The 15,037-nt window shown below is 36.0% G+C and overlaps 1 protein-coding gene across 4 annotated transcripts in view; it reads right to left on the reverse strand.

Moving 5' to 3' along the window:
• The window catches only part of EHBP1 (EH domain binding protein 1), a 491,557-nt gene that overhangs the window by 252,355 nt on the left and 224,165 nt on the right, over nt 1-15,037 (reverse strand). For all 4 annotated transcript variants that reach the window (XM_029231704.1, XM_029231706.1, XM_029231705.1 and 1 more), the window contains one exon: nt 13,958-14,011. In XM_029231704.1, coding sequence (XP_029087537.1) covers nt 13,958-14,011 — 54 coding nt within the window. The remainder of the gene's footprint in view (nt 1-13,957; nt 14,012-15,037) is intronic.

Consider the following 15,037-nt stretch of genomic DNA (forward strand, 5'->3'; position numbering starts at 1 on the left):
GTTTCATTAGATCCCATTTGTTTATTTTTGTTTTTATTTCCATTTCTCTAGGAGGTGGGTCAAAAAGGATCTTGCTGTGATTTATGTCATAGAGTGTTCTCCTATGTTTTCCTTTAAGAGTTTTCTAGTGTCTGGCCTTACATTTACGTCTTTAATCCATTTTGAGTTTATTTTTGTGTATGGTGTTAGGAAGTGTTCTAATTTCATTCTTTTATATGTAGCTGTCCAGTTTTCCCAGCACCACTTACTGAAGAGGATGTCTTTTCTCCATTGTATATTCTTGCCTCCTTTATCAAAGATAAGGTGACCATATGTGTGTGGGTTTATCTCTGGGCTTTCTATCCTGTTCCACTGATCTATATCTCTGTTTTTGTGCCAGTACCATACTGTCTTGATTACTGTAACTTTGTAATATAGCCTGAAGTCAGGAAGCCTGAAGTCAGGGAGGCTGATTGCTCCATTTTTCTTTCTCAAGATTGCTTTGGCTATTCTTTTGTGTTTCCACACAAATTGTGAAACTTTTTGTTCTAGTTCTGTGAAAAATGCCATTGGTAGTTTGATAGGGATTGCATTGAATCTGTAGATTGCTTTGGGTAGTATAGTCATTTTCACAATGTTGATTCTTCCAGTCCAAGAACATGGTATATCTCTCCATCTGTTTGCATCATCTTTAATTTCTTTCATCAGTGTCTTATAAATTTTCTGCATACAGGTCTTTTGTCTCCCTAGGTAGGTTTATTCCTAGGTATTTTATTCTTTTTGTTGCAATGGTAAATGGGAGCGTTTCCTCAATTTCTCTTTCAGATTTTTCATCATTAGTGTATAGGAATGCAAGAGATTTCTTTCCATTAATTTTGTATACTGATACTTTACCAAATTCATTGATTAGCTCTAGTAGTTTTCTAGTAGCATCTTTAGGATTCTCAATGTATAGTATCATGGCATCTGCAAACAGTGAGAGCTTTACTTCTTTTTTTCCGATTTGGATTCCTTTTATTTCTTCTTCTCTGATTGCTGTGGCTAAAACTTCCAAAACTATGTTTAATAATAGTGGTGAGAGTGGGCATCTTTGTCTTGCTCCTGATTTTAGAGGAAATGGTTTCAGTTTTTCACCAGTGAGAACAATGTTGGCTGTGGGTTTGTCATATATGGCCTTTATTAAGTTGAGGTAAGTTCCCTCTGTGTCTACTTTCTGGTGAGTTTTTATCATAAGTGGGTGTTGAATTTTGTCAAAAGTTTTTCCTGCATCTACTGAGATTATCATATGGTTTTTATCCTTCTGTTTGTTAATATGGTATATCACATTGATTGATTTGCATATATTGAAGAATCCTTGCATTCCTGGGATAAATGCCACATTAGCATGGTGTATGATCCTTTTAGTGTGCTGTTGGATTCTGTTTGCTAGTAGTCTGTTGAGGATTTTTGCATCTATGTTCATCAGTGATATTGGCCTGTAGTTTTCTTTCTTTGTGACATCTTTGTCTGGTTTTGGTATCAGGGTGATGGTGGCCTCGTAGAATGAGTTTGGGCGTGTTCCTCCCTCTGCTATATTTTGGAAGAGTTTGAGCAGGATAGGTGTAAGCTCTTCTCTAAATGTTTGACAGAATTTGCCTGTGAAGCCATCTGGTCCTGGGATTTTGTTTGAAGATTTCTGATCACAGTTTCAACTTCAGTGCTTGTGATTGGTCTGTTTATATTTTTTATTTCTTCCTGGTTCAGTCTTGGAAGGTTGTGCTTTTCTAAGAATTTGTCCATTTCTTCCAGGTTGTCCATTTTATTGGCATAGAGCTGCTGGTCGTAATCTCTCACGATTCTTTATATTTCTGCAGTGTCAGTTGTTACTTATCCTTTTTCATTTCTAATTCTATTGATTTGAGTCTTCTCCCTTCTTTTCTTGATCAGTCTGGCTAGTGGCTTATCAATTTTGTTTATCTTCCCAAAGAACCAGCTTTTAGTTTTACTGATCTTTGCTATCGTTTCCTTCATTTCTTTTTCATTTATTTCTGCTCTGATCTTTATGATTTCTTTCCTTCTGCTAACTTTGGTGTTTTTTTGTTCTTCTTTCTCTAACTGCTTTAGGTGTAAGGTTAGGGTCTTTATTTCAGATGTTTCTTGTTTCTTGAGGTAGGATTGTATTGCTATAAACTTCCCTCTTAGAACTGCTTTTGCTGCATCCCATAGGTTTTGGGCTGTCGTGTCTTCATTGTCAATTGTTTCTAGGTATTTTTTGATTTCCTCTTTGATTTCTTCATTGATCTCTTGGTTATTTAGTAGCGTATTGCTTAGTCTCCATGTGTTTGTATTTTTTACAGTTTTTTTCCTGTAATTGACATCTAGTCTCATAGCATTGTCGTCGGAAAAGATATGTGATATGATTTAGATTTTCTTAAATTTACCAAGGCTTGATTTGTGACCCAAAATATGATCCTGGAGAATATTCCATGAGCACTGGAGAAGAAAATGTATTCTGTTGTTTTTGGATGGAATATCCTATAAGTATCAATTAGTTCATCTTGTTTAATGTGTTATTTAAAGCTTGTGTTTCCTTATTTATTTTCATTATGGATGATCTGTCCATTGATGAAAGTGGGGTGTTAAAGTCCCCTACTATGATTGTGTTATTGTTGATTGTGTTACTGCCATAACCCTTTTATGGCTGTTAGCATTTGCCTTAAGTATTGAGGTGTTCCTATGTTGGGTGCATAAATATTTACAATTGTTATATCTTCTTGGATTGATCCCTTGATCATTATGTAGTGTCCTTGTCTCTTTTAATAGTCTTTATTTTAAAGTCTATTTTGTCTGATATGAGAGTTGCTCCTCCAGCTTTCTTTTGATTTCCATTTGCATGGAATATCTTTTTCCTTCCCCTCAATTTCAGTCTGTATGTGTCCCTAGGTCTGAAGCCGGTCTCTTGTAGACAGCATATATATGGGTCTTGTTTTTGTATACATTCAGCCAGTCTGTCTTTTCATTGGAGCATTTAATCCATTTACATTTAAGGTAATTATCGATATGTGTGTTCCTATTACCATTTTCTCAATTGTTTTGAGTTTGTTTTTGTAGGTGTTTTCCTTCTCTTGTGTTTCCTGCCTAGAGACGTTCCTTTAGCATTTGTTGTAAAGCTGGTTTGGTGGTGCTGAATTCTCTTAACTTTTGCTTGTCTGTAAAGGTTTTAATTTCTTCGTCAAATCTGAATGAGATCCTTGCTGGGTAGAGTAATCTTGTTTGTAGGTTTTTCCCTTTCATCACTTTAAATATGTCATGCCAGTCCCTTCTGGTTTGCAGAGTTTCTGCTGAAAGATCAGTTGTTAACCTTATGGGGAATCCCTTGTATGTTATTTGTTGCTTTTCCCTTGCTGCTTTTAATATGTTTTCTTTGTATTTAATTTTTGACAGTTTGATTAATATGTGCCTTGACATGTTTCTCCTTGGATTTATCCTGTATGGGACTCGCTATGCTTCCTGGACTTCATTGACTATTTCCTTTCCATTGTTAAGGGAAGTTTTTAACTATAATCTCTTCAAATATTTTCTCAGATCCTTTCTTTTTCTCTTCTTCTTCTGGAATCCCTATAATTCGAATGTTGGTGTGTTTAGTGTTGTCCCAGAAGTCTCTGAGACTGTCCTCAGTTCTTTTCATTCTTTTTTATTCTGCTCTGTGGTAGTTATTTCCACCATTTTATCTTCCAGGTCACTTATCCAGCTATTGATTCCTTCCAGAGAATTTTTTTATTTCATTTATTGTGTTATTCATCATTGTTTGTTTGCTCTTTAGTTCTTCTAGGTCCTAGTTAAACGTTTGTATTTTCTCCATTTTATTTCCAAGATTTTGGATCATCTTTACTATCATTACTCTGAATTCTTTTTCAGGTGGACTGCCTATTTCCTCTTCATTTGTTAGGTCTGGTGGGTTTTTATCTTGCTCCTTCATCTGCTGTGTATTTCTCTGTCTTCTTATTTTGCTTATCTTACTGTGTTTGGGGTCTCCTTTTTGTAGCTGCAGGTTCGTAGTTCCCATTGTTTTTGGTGTCTGTCCCCAGTGACTAAAGTTGGTTCAGTGGGTTGTGTAGGCTTCCTGGTAGAGGGGACTAGTGCCTGTGTTCTGGTGGATGAGGCTGGATCTTGCCTTTCTGCTGGGCAGGTCCACGTCTGGTGGTGTGTTTTGGGGTGTCTGTGGACTTATTATGATCTTAGGCAGCCTCTCTGCTAATGGGTGGGGTTGTGTTCCTGTCTTGCTAGTTGTTTGGCATAGGGTGTTCAGCACTGTTGCTTGCTGGTCGTTGAGTGGAGCTGGGTCTTAGCATTGAGACGGAGATCTGTGGGAGAGCTTTCACCATTTGGTATTATGTGGGGCTGGGAGGTCTCTGGTGGACCAATGTCCTGAACTTGGCTCTCCCACCCGAGAGGCTCAGGCCTGACACCAGGCAGGAGCACCAAGACCTTGTCAGTCACATGGCTCAGAAGAAAAGGGAGAAAAAAAGAAAGAAAGAAAAATTTTTTAAAATAAAAATTAATTAATTAAATAAAATAATTAAAATTAAAAATTTTTAAAAATAATTAAAGAAATAAAAAATTAAAATAAAAACATGAAAAGTAACAAAGAGAGTAACAAAACCAATATACAAACCCAACAATAACAAGTGCTAAAAACTATACTAAGATAAACATAAAAATCAGAAACAAGTCAGTCGCACACAGGAAACCCCAAGCCTATAGTTGCTCCCAAAGTCCACTGCCTCAATTTTGCATTGATTTGTTGTCTATTCGGGTATTCCACAGGTGCAGGGTTCCTCAAGTTGATTGCGGGCATTTAATCCACTGCTCCTGAGGCTGCACAGAGAAATTTCCCTTTCTCTTCTTCGTTTGCACATCTCCTGGGGTTCAGCTTTGGTTTTGGCCCCAGCTCCGTGTGTAGGTTGCCTTCAGGCTTCTGTTCCCGACCAGAAAGGATGGGGTTAAAGCAGCGGCTGATTAGGGGGCTGTGGGTCACTCATGCCAGGAAGAGGGAGGGGTACGGCAGTTATAATTGGAATGCGGGGTGAGCCTGCGGTGGCAGAGGCCAGTGTGACATTGCAACAGCCTGAGGCGCACCGTGTGTTCTCCCATGGAAGTTCTCCCTGGATCACGGGACCCTGGCAGTGGTGGGCTGCACAGGCTCCCAGTGTTCCGGGTTAGGGGGGTGAGACGTGTGGATAGTGACCTGTGCTTGCACACAGGATTCTTCACGGCTGCAGCAGCAGCGTTAGCACTTCATGCCTGTCTCTGGTGTCCGAGCTGATAGCCACGGCTCATGCCCGTCTCTGGAGCTCGTTTAGGTAGCGTTCTGCCTTCTGTGGGCAGACAGGAAAGGAATCCCCTCTCCTCGCACACCCCGAAACAATGGTCTCTTCCCTCTTAGACAGGTCCAGACTTTTCTCCGGACTCCCTCCAGCTAGCTGTGGCGCACTAGCCCCCTTCAGGCTGTGTTCACGCCGCCAACCCCAGTGCTCTCTCTGGGATCTGACCTCCGAAGCCCGAGCCTCAGCTCCCAGCCCCCACCCACCCCAGCGGGTGAGCAGACAAGCCTCTCAGGCTGGTGAGTGCTGGTCGGCACTGATCCTCTGTGCGGGAATCTCTCCGCTTTGCCCTCCGCACCCCTGTTGCTGCGCTCTCCTCTGTGGCTCTGAAGCTTCCCCCCCACCACCCCCCGTCTCTGCCAGTGAAGGGGCTTCCTAGTGTGTGGAAACCTTTCCTCCTTCATAGCTCCCTCCCCGAGGTGCAGGTCCTGTCCCTATTCTTTTGTCTGTTTTTTCTTTTTTCTTTTGCCCTACCCAGGTACATGGGGAGTTTCTTGCATTTTGGGAAGTCTGAGGTCTTCTGCCAGCATTCAGTAGGTGTTCTGTAGGAGTTGTTCCACATGTAGATGTACTTTTGATGTATCTGTGGGGAGGAAGGTGATCTCCATGTCTTACTCTTCCACCATCTTGAAGGTCCCCCTCATGTAATAACTTTTAATGGAGCATAATCTGTAAATATACTGAATTGCTATGCTGTATACCTGAAATTAATATAATATTGTAAATTAACTATACTTCAATTAAAAAAATAACTTTATCTTTTAGGTTTCAACTTATACATCACTTTCAATAGAAAGCTTCCCCTCATCCACCAAGACTGGGTTAGGCACTCTTTATATGTGCACATTTAACACCCTACACTTTTATTGTGGTGGTTGCCTGTTTATTTCCCTCTCAGACTGTAGGATACTTGGAGTCAGGAGCCATAGCTTTTTCAGTATTATACTCTCAATAACTAGCAAATATCTACGACATGGTATCCATTTAATCAACAGTTAGTGAATGAATAAGCAAATATGAATACCAAGACTTTAATCTGGTGAAGTTTTATATTGTTCTACTTGCTTGATCTGTAAGGTATGATTAACATTAATAAAGTTGATGAACTGGGACAAAAATCAGAAAATCTAACCAAAAAGACTACCCAATAGTATACACATGTAAGATACACATAATAGTATGAAAATAGTGCTTTGTTGCTGCTAAATAAAACTTAAATTTGTTAGCTAGGACATTTTACAAAGTAAACTACTACATGAAATAAATTGTTTAACATGCAGTAGTTTATTTACTACTTTAACACAGGGTTTCTTGCGTCACACATAGATAAATACCTCACAGTAGACTTTAGATGTTAATCCATGTAAGGTCCCTTCCTGTGTCAAGAATTTTAGAGTGTAGGATTTGAAGATGGTAACTTGCTTTCTTCTAATTCATATAATCTAATAAAATTGACAATTAACAAAAAAAATGACAGGCAAGATGAAAAGGGAAAACTAAATAAGTATTTAAGCAAATAGGTAGTTACACAAGAATTTTAGGATTTTGAGAATTGTCAGGCTCAAGGCATATATGATCATTCTTGGACATACCTTTCTTTAAGTACAACAAAAGCACCTCCATTACTTTCTTTAAAGCCAAAGGGTCACTTCAGAATAAAGGAGATGGAATTTTCCTTCAGAAACACAATCTGAGATATTTCTGAACTGAACAACACACTAAATATTTAATATAAGGAAAATGAAGGAGGAAAAAAAAGTGTATTATGTATGGACTTTCTCTGAAATTTAACCACAATGAGACTGAGCTGGCTCACAAAGCTTCATTTAACTACTAGCTATATCTAGAATACCCTACCTAATTTACACAGACAGTCACCATTCACATAATCATATACAACAGAAAGTTGACAGGATAATTAAAAGATCAGGAAAGGCTGTCTGAACTATGAGCTTCCTATTCTAAATGCAGGAGTTTAATTCTAAGGGGGTTGGGGGAAAAGCCTTGTTGCTTCTAATATTAACTTAAATATCTTCTATATGAAAACAAGAACACATAATATCACTTCTCAAGGAACAAAATAGTTAATTTCGAACCTTAGGCCTACCAGGTCAGAAAGATGATCTACAAGGAAATTAAGTTTACAAAAAATTAAAAAAACAAAACAAAAAAACCTTTTGTAGATTGATCACCTTTTCTAACATGCCAATAACTTTTAACAAGTTCCCAAACTGATGGTGTTCAAAAGTGGCCTTCGTTATTTACAGAAGAAATGATACAATATCTAAGATTAAATAATCTGGTTTAAAAAACAGTAGGAATGAGATAAAACTGGGGATGAAATAAGTTTACCAAAGTATTGAAGATTATTGAAGCTTGGAGATGGGTACATAGAGGTTTATTACTCCTTCTACATTTTTTTTCTTATGTCTTTTACATTGAAGTATAGTTAATTTACAATGTTGTGTTAGTTTCTGGTGTACAGCAAAGCGATTCAGATATATATAGATGTACATATATCTATATATATCCTTTTTCACATTCTTTTCCAGTATACTTTATTACTATAAACTATAAGATATTGAATATAGTTCCCTATGCTATACAATAGGACTTTGTTGTTTATCTATTTTACAGATAGTAGTTTGTATCTGCTAATCCCAAACTCCTAATTTATCCCTCTCCTACCCTTTCCCCTTCGGTAACCGATGCTTTTTTTCAATGTTTGTGAGTCTGTTTCTGTTTTGTAAATATGTTCATTTATATTATTTTTTAGATTCCACATATAAGTGATATCATATGATATTTGTCTCTCTCTGACTTACTTCACTTAGTATGATAATTTCTATTATCATAGTGAGTAAATGAGATAATGTGTATATAGCATTCCACACAGTACCTGATATATAGTAAGTATCCAATAAATTTGTTACGGTAATATATTTTGGAGACTTCTGCATTTTATTGGGATATTTTATATTAAACAAAAACTTTAAATTTCACTGATTGTGGGGTTATAACAAAGTGCAAAGAAAAAGATATCAAAATTCCATTTTTGAATGCTCTTTTGGAGCATGCCTTCTCAGTGTCACAACAATTTACTAAGAGACTTTCAAACAAAACCCAGACTTTACAAGAGAAAAAGACAGTCCTTTGAAATTCACTAGGTCTTCTGTATGTAATGTGGAAATATACATACAGAAAGCATGTATTAAAATGTAAAGCAGAGCACAATATTATAACATGTTTTTGCTACAGGAATAGAACTGTTTCTCTAGACCAGAGTCAATTTCATCATTCACCACTGAGGGGAGCTGTAACCTAGGAAAAGGTTTATATAGCATTGCAAGGTTAAACTTTCTAGAACCTTGTAATATTGGTTTAATAAATTCTTTATTAAACTATCTTTCAAATTAATTTGACAAGTATGCCTGAATTCTCTTTTGGAGACCTTACAAGAAATAATAAAGCTCATTATATCTATGTAACCGTAATAGTGGAATCCCTATCCCCCTTTCTTGCTTTTTCTCTTTAGCACTTATATATTTAACATGTATTTAACATATATTATATATTTATATTATCTAACATAGTATATATTTCCCATATATTTTTATTTTCTGTCTCTCTCTCACACACACAAATGTAAACTCCATGAGGAAGAGATTTTTAATGTGTTTTATATACCACTCTATTGCCAGTACCTAGAAGAGTGCCCAGCACAAAATACATACTCAGTGAATTACCTGCTACTGAATGAATGAATGAATATGATGATGTCAAGCAAAGTGAACTACTACCTGAAAAATGTAATGTCTACTTATATTGAATTTAGGTTTAAAAGAAAATTTCTAAGAACAGTTCTTTAATCTTATACATGAGTATATAGAGAGATCCCATGAGAATGGCTTAGTATACATTCATAGTAGAATCCCTCTTAAATCATCTGAATGTCACAGAGAATTGGTCAATTAAAGGGAAGAATTATAAACACTGATACACAAACATTTTAATTTTGTTTAATACATATTAATGTGTTTCATTCACCAGTTTTCATGGGCTCTTCTTTGAGTATAATTTCGTTGACTGCCAATTTTCTCATAATCAACAGCCATAACGTATCATTAGTGTACTTCAATCACTTTTAAATGAAATCAATATATAAGGACAAAAGAGAAATAATCTGAATGCAAAATCCTTTCAGATTTTCATAAATTTTCCCAATTTTTTACAGCTGTATTTCCACACCAGATTTGAGAGCAGTTTTTAACAACTCACTTCTATCAACTCTTTCTAAAGCATTTTAACGGTTTTCATGAAATAACGCCTCAAATTGATATTTCACTGGCCTAGGAAACATCTAATTAAATTATATAATTACAATAACGGGTCAACAGCATTACACGAGGTCTTGTAAGGGGTCAAACTCAACTTACAACTCACCTGTGAGAGAAGTGTGCAGAAGTGTGTCAGAGAGTAGCCTACTAACCATGTTGACACATATGGGATTAAAACCAGGACGTTTTACAGACAGAATGGAAAGTATGAGGTAATCCATGTAAATTAACTAGAGACTGATCAGGAGAACCTCTACTGTAATGACATATGGATCCCTCACATAATATCTCACTGCCACTAGAGTCTACTTTTTGAATTTTTCTTCAATATAGTTGATGAATGCTAATTCCTGTCTTAAAAAGAATAAACCTTACAGGATACTGAGTTTGAATATAATCATTTATTCACTCACTCCTTCAACGACATATAGTATATTGAGTACCTAGTACACAAAAGGTACTATGTAAAAAAATTGTGATAGCTACAAATATAAGTGGAACAGAACTCTTCCCCTATTACTTTGCCAAGCAAGAGTCCTTTTAGCACCTCAGAAAACTGACCTAGGTTTTCCAGAAGAGGAAAAAGAGTTAACACACCTGGATAGGTAAAGAAAAAAAATATTCTCAAAATTCATTTTTTTCTCACCATACAGAAGTTGGTCCCAGCAGAAAAAAATTAAGTTCCTCCTGAAAACTAAAGAGGGAGACATGCCCAATTCTAGTCTATCTTCCATGTGAGAATACACCACTTTTGTTTTGTTTTAGGGTTAATTATATAAACTCATCCTTTCACATTAAATAGTTCACAATTTATGATAGTTGTCCTAATTTAAAGTATGTAAATTAGTGTGTTCTCCTTTAAGTTAATGTATTTTAAATGGTTTAGTCACAACATGTGCATTCATGCTCTTTCCCACGCATTAATAAGAGTAAAACAATTTCACCACAGTTCCTAAGTCTGGTAACTTTATACAATGTAAGTAAATAATGGATGCATTTAATACTTACCTCTTTTAAAAAATAAACATTATGCTAGTAAAATAGGTCAAATCCCATAAATGTCTCTTCAGAAACAAAACAAAAAAAAACCTGCTGTAAAAACAGGCAAAAGTCAACAATAAAATAATCATAAGAAACTCATCTAATAAACTATTTGTTATTTTCTTGCGTTAGGTTCCTAGCAATCATCATCATTATTGCTGTCACTATTATTAATAGCTAAGGAATTAATTGTGTGTTCCTCTCACATTCTGGTTAATTTTACTTCTCTTCAAATTAGGTCTTCAATACGTAGGTTCCCCTAAGTTCTGACCATCTCTTTAAAGATGGCGGGTTTTGTTTTTTGTTTTTTTAATACCCATGGCTGAGAAGTTAGGTTTCTACTACAAAGGCTAATACGTGAAAAGTATGTTTACATGAAAAGTGAGTTGAAACCACAATTCAGTTTTCTTTCTTTCATTCTTTGTTTTTTTTTCCCCCTAATCCTAGCATAGGAAATAACTATTATAGCAACAAGGAGTAGGGGGAAAGAACGGTTGTGCTAAAAAAGTTCAGAATAGGAAACCTGCAATAATACTCATAATCCATTCCAGAAATAAAAATATACAGAAAATATATATGCCAATATTGATTGTTTAAAGGAAGATATAAATTAGGGAGTTATTAATTGATCCCAAAATGACATGCCAGATAACTCTTTTAAATATTTCATTCTCCAAGAACTTGAAAATCAAAAATTTGATCTACAAAAAGATAATTTCCAAAAAAGTTTACAAAAATATTCCTATTGACTGAAACAAAGTCATGGACCTAGAAAATCCCTCTGAGATCATTTAGTAGAAACCTTTCATTTTACAGATGAAGAAATTAACTCTTAGACAATAATCTCAAGGTCACCAGCTTTGAAGGCACATCAGGATTTATACTCAATTCTAACCAATCAAAAGCTCATGTCTTCTCTATACTATGATATGGGAAAAAGGAAAATGCATTTTTTTCATATAAGAATATGAGGAGGCAGAATGACAAGAAGGTAGAAAATCTTTCAGCTATTAAAAAGCATAATGATGGCTGGAAATCTCCACAAATGCAATGTTCTCTCCACAATGTAACTCAGAGTAAGGTCTCCAAAATCTTCTGATGACAGAGTAAAATTTAACCTCTAGTAACAGTTCAATTAAAAATTTGGTTTTATAAAGTTTTATAAACAATATGAATAGTTAAAAGTCATCTATATTATTTTTATTAGATTTTTGTGAATCTAATTTAATAATAAACACTTGGAAAGAAGAATTGCTAATGTATTTTATTTTCCATTTTCCTCCTATGGCCACTCCCTTACCTAACAGTCAGATTTCTAGCAACTTCAATCACTTGAGTAATAAATAGGCAAATGAGCAAAATAAGCTGCTGGGCTTAAATATATTTTTCATAAAAAGGATATAAATGTACACTTCGACTTGAGAAACACATACCCCAACATGGAAAGTATAATCCAAAATATACCTCTTTATCTCATGATCCATTTAAATCTCACTGTTTTAATTTTAGTATTTCTCTATAGACCTTTAAAATATTTTTATAAAATATATAACACAGAACTTAAAAATATTTTTCCTAAAATCCTATAGATTTGAATGCCTTTTGCATCCAAACCTGATCTATATCATATAGCTTTTTTTTTTTTACTTGTACCTTTCAATAACAGCTTATAACCTATTGCTCAGAAATTTAGAACTGCTGTGCCTCTATCCTAAGATTAATTAAAGGAGTAATAAGAACACCTTTCTAAACAAATATAAAGTTAGTGTTTACATACTTCTACCATTAATTACAACCCCAAATTAACTGGCTAATTCTTTAGTACATCAAATTAACAAAGATGTATAACAGAGCCACAGGTATTGAAAACCGTAAAAAAATCCATTGGGGAGAAGCTCTTAACTTAATGAAAGCTAGATTTTTAAGGCTGTAACCAATTTCAAGAAGTGTAAGTTTGTTTGTTTTTAAAACCTCAATGCTATTCCAAGTATAGTGTTCAAACCTATCACTATAGAAAATCCAGAACTGTTAACATGTGTGAACCATAACACAATGACATTGCCTTGATATCCAGCCATCAGAACTCCTTCCACTGTGTTTGGACCTGATCTCCTTCCCAAGCTTCCCAGATCTTCATGTGTAAAAATGGCCCAGCTATTGCTGGAAAAAGTATAAGATTCCTTTCACCACTGAGATATAAAACAAAGTCAGGCACAGAAAGGAAGAATATGCTGTTATAAAGCATGTTATAAAACTGTTACAGGGCTTCCCTGGTGGCGCAGTGGTTGAGAGTCCACCTGCCGATGCAGGGGACACGGGTTCATGCCCAGTCTGGGAAGATCCCACATGCCGCAGAGCGGCTAGGCCCGTGAGCCATGGATGCTGAGCCTGCGCGTCCGGAGCCTGTTGCTCCGCCACGGGAGAGGCCACAACAGTGAGAGGCCCGCGTACCACGAAAAAAAAAAAAAACTGTTACAAATATATTTTAGAACTTTAATAACAATCATGGTAATGATGTCAATGACAATGATAAAAGCTAATATTCATTGAAATTATTTAATCCTCACAAACCTGTAAATTGATTGCTGAGAAGTTAAGAAACTTACCACAATCACAGAGCCTATAAATGGAAGAGCTAGGGCTTGCAATTAGGTCTATCAGACTCCAGAATCCACATTCTTTCTCACTGTATCTTCATGGCCTGTCTTCCCTAATCTCCATTCAATAAACATTTATTAAACAACTACTATATGCCTGCAAGTCACCTGGGACTCCACAATATGTAAACTAATTGAAGATGATTATTAAAGTACCACTCTAGAATCCCTCAACCCAAAGAGTTAAAGCATATACTTTTTTTTAAAGATTTCTAAGATCATTCATAGTTTCATTCAACAAATGTTTCAATGAGCATTTGTTATGTGAGAAGCACCATATCAGATGCTAAATAGATAAAAAGATGAATAAGACATGATCCTTCCCTCAAGCCCCCAACAGAATACATAGACCATATACATAATTCAGCATTGAAGAGTATTTTTACGTCTATATTTTTAACAAAAATATTTACAAATAATTCTGCTACCGGCTATCATTTCATTTAAAAAATTCTAAAAGTTACAAATCACTATTTAATTTTTATAAGACAACATTTCTCCTACCACCAAAATGCTAATGTACCTTAGTAATTTATACAGTCAAAAATATGAAAGGTGACAGAATTTACGATTAGCTTACATTTTCTATGACAAATGTCCACTCTTTATCTTCAAATTCCTCTGCATGAGGATCCTGTAACAAAAGTAAAATATAAAGTTGAAATACATTTCTTAATTCAGTCAATCCAGTTAAAAAAATACAAACAGCCTTGCTCCTAGCTTTTTCCAACTTTTTAAAAAAGGAGAGGCAGAATGGCCTACTCTTAAGAAACTTCCATAACTTATCTAAATTTAAATCATTATTTTTTACTAAGAAATTCTCTATTTTACTTATGTTAATGCATATCATTATCTTCTATCATTGCATCTAAAACAATACAAAAAGAAACTGAGGGACAAATATATGATATCACTTATATGTGGAATCTAAAAAATTGGTACAAATGAACTTATTTACAAAACAGAAATAGAGTCAGAGATGTAGAAGACAAACTTATGGTTATCAAGGGGGAAGAGGGGGTGGGAGGGATACAATGGGAGATTGGAATTGACATATACACACTATATATAAAATAGATAATTAATAAGAACCTACTGTATAGCACAGGAAACTCGACTCAATACTCTGTAATGAACTACAGGGGAACAGAATCTAAAAATGAGTGGATAGAACCAACAGGAGGATGGCGGAAGAGTTAAGACACGGAGATCACCTTCCTCCCCACAGATACATCAGGAATACATCTACACGTGGAACAATTCCTACAGAACACCTACTGAATGCTGGCAGAAGACCTCAGACCTCCCAAAACGCAAGAAACTCCCCACGTACCTGGGTAGGGCAAAAAAAAAAAAAGAATAAACAGAGACAAAAGAATAGGAACGGGACCTGCACCAGTGGGAGGGAGCTGTGAAGGAGGAAAAGTTTCCACACACTAGGAAGCCCCTTTGCGGGCGGAGACTGCGGGTGGCGGAGGGGGTAAGCTTCGAACATAGAGCCACGGAGAGCACAACAGGGGTGCGGAGGGCAAAGCAGAGAGATTCCCGCACAGAGGATCGGTGCTTACCGGCACTCATCAGCCCGAGAGGCTTGTCTGCTCACCCGCCGGGGCGGGCGGGGCTGAGAGCTGAGGCTCCGGCTTCAGTCAGAGCGCAGGGA

This window comes from Monodon monoceros, unplaced genomic scaffold (assembly GCF_005190385.1).
Source record: "Monodon monoceros isolate NGI ecotype Baffin Bay Population unplaced genomic scaffold, NGI_Narwhal_1 Super_Scaffold_19, whole genome shotgun sequence".
Lineage (NCBI taxonomy): Eukaryota > Metazoa > Chordata > Mammalia > Artiodactyla > Monodontidae > Monodon > Monodon monoceros.